Below are 2,349 nucleotides of genomic sequence, written 5' to 3'. Positions count from 1 at the left end.
GTGGACAACCCTGACCATGCTTTTCATCAGACTGTCATAGAAAGACAAAGTGTCTTCAGTCGGAGGCTTCTTCAACTTCGCTGTAATACAGACCGCTACAGAAGATCTTTCCTGCCCACAGCCATCAGCATCTACAATAAGTTTTTAGTTAAATTAGTTACAACAACACCCAATTTCCCTCTGGGATCAATAAAGTATTTTTGAATTTGAATTTGAATTGAATCTCTTAAGCTGCTATATTGGACCAGTCATTTTTTCCCCCAAAATAAGAGTATGCTGTGTCTTTTGTCTCACCCTCTTCTTCCAGTCAAATGACTAAAACTTGAATCTACTTTTTCTTTTACTTTCAGGTGTTTTGTGACATGAAGACCAAAGGTGGGGGGTGGACGGTGCTGCAGCATCGGAGAAATGGCTCTATCGATTTCCATCGCGGGTGGAGTGACTACAAAATGGTACGCGGTGACGATGCCTTCTCGGTGCATCAGTAGGTCATGTGGGCCAGTGCTGCAGAGCTGCACAGGAGGTTTCAATAATCATCCACGGGTGGTTTGGCATGAGGAGTCATGGGAGACCGGCTAGCCTGTGATCCCAGGTGACCTGTGGTTGTTGTATTTGGCTGCCCCTCATGTCCCCCCCGTGTTATTGCACCTGCTCTCGCTCCCCTCTCTCTGTGTAAAACTCCCACACAGACTCATACACAGAAATCATGAAGTGTTTTGCACTTGCAAAACAATTTAAAAGCACACACAAGAGATTAAAAAGTTGCTGCGGCGGTTTTGGCTCAGTCAGACGTGTTTTAACACCGATGGCTTTTGTTTTGTTTGGAGTTTAAATGATGCTTTGATGACTGCCATCATAAACCTTTTTTTTAAAGAAACAATATTCCACTTGCTCAATAGAAAAAAAAATAAACATGCACCCAAGCCTCTCTGTTAAGTTGCACACAAAACAAATGAACAATGATGATTTGGATGTTCAAATGGATGTCGAATTATTGTGTTTCTAACCCACGCCAACAAATCAACTGCCAATGTGCAATTTGGAAATGAAATGCAGAGAGGGATTGTGGATGTAAACAGAAAGCGCAAAGAAAAAAAGTGCCTGAAAACCTCGTACAAGGACAATATTTTTACAAGTGGATGATAAACATTTGGCTCCAGCTGGGGCGTGGGAGCACAGGGGCCCTGTAGATAGCAGATAACATATGCACTAAAATGTTTCGCTGCTCCTGTTCACACTCTATATTCTCTGAAACTGTGGTCAAGCTTGATCAAATGGGCTTCTGGTCAAATGATAAATGTGCTATATTCCTTCCCATGACCGATGACAAAAATACGTGGCAGCTCGACTCACAGTCTAGAGAAATATAAGTCTAGCTTGGAGAATTGATTATGTTTCAATGTACATTTGAATTATTCACTATTCTGCCTTGCAAGACAAGTGATACAACATATCTTGGCTATAGTAGCAGTAACTTTAACAAATAGCCCTCTGCATGGCCTTAGTCTCTTATACTGTTGTGGAGGCACTTTGGCCCATTGCTCTTGACAACACAGCTTCAGGTTTTTGAGGTTTCTTAAATTTCATTTCATCAAAGATAACTTTAAGTCCTTTGGATATACTGGTCTGGGCTTTAAATCAATATTTTAGATTTTTGGAAGAGGAATTCTCTGGAAAGGTTAGAAACAATTAGTATCCCACCTGTTGCAGTTAGCCCTTAAACAACCTCTGTTTGGAGTAGGGTTGTGCAATATTGATCTTTTTCATACCAGTATGGTCTGCGGTTAGTTGAGTTACATGCTCTTGCTCACAATGGGCCTCATGCAAGAACATGTTCGTATTCTTCTCCTAAATTTCTCTTTCATTTGTTCGTACAAAGGTTTCGTACGAACATGTCACGTCAGATTCAACAAACTCTTCTATCTTCAGGAAAAGGGTGTAAATGAGCTGCGTAAATTCCACCTGTTTGTATCCAGCTGCTCGTGCACGCGAGAGATTAACATAATTACCACCCCAAAAACACCAAATAAGGCCATGTTTCCTACCTCAGATACAAGGAAGTGTCCATTCATGAAAAATGACAGCAAAAACTAAAAAGAACATTGCGAGTTCAGAGATTGAAGTCCGTCTGTCAGAGATCCAGAAAAGAAAATCTGTCATTTTTAGCAGGTCAGCTGTGGAATAAAAAGAGCTGCTAAAAGTATGAACAACTGTGTTAAATCGTTTTCAATTATTCAGAGGCCACACCGTCGTGCACCATACATCCCCCCGCGCGCGGTTACAAGTGGTGTCAGATGCAGGTCTGAAATAAGCATTTTAAAATGTTTTCAAAATAAGTCTGGCACTTTG

General features: G+C 41.2%; 1 protein-coding gene across 1 annotated transcript in view; it reads left to right on the top strand.

Annotated features, from left to right (window-relative positions):
• Positions 1-2,349, top strand: part of angpt2b (angiopoietin 2b) — a 44,613-nt gene that overhangs the window by 19,332 nt on the left and 22,932 nt on the right. Inside the window, exon 6 of the mRNA XM_014019729.1 lies at positions 351-452. Within this exon, the coding sequence (XP_013875183.1) occupies positions 351-452 (102 nt within the window). The remainder of the gene's footprint in view (positions 1-350; positions 453-2,349) is intronic.

This window comes from Austrofundulus limnaeus, unplaced genomic scaffold (genome assembly GCF_001266775.1).
Source record: "Austrofundulus limnaeus strain Quisiro unplaced genomic scaffold, Austrofundulus_limnaeus-1.0 Scaffold228, whole genome shotgun sequence".
In the NCBI taxonomy this organism is placed as follows: Eukaryota; Metazoa; Chordata; class Actinopteri; order Cyprinodontiformes; family Rivulidae; genus Austrofundulus; species Austrofundulus limnaeus.
The sequence above is the reverse complement of the archived record's forward strand: the minus strand, read 5'-3'. Positions and strand labels throughout refer to the sequence as shown.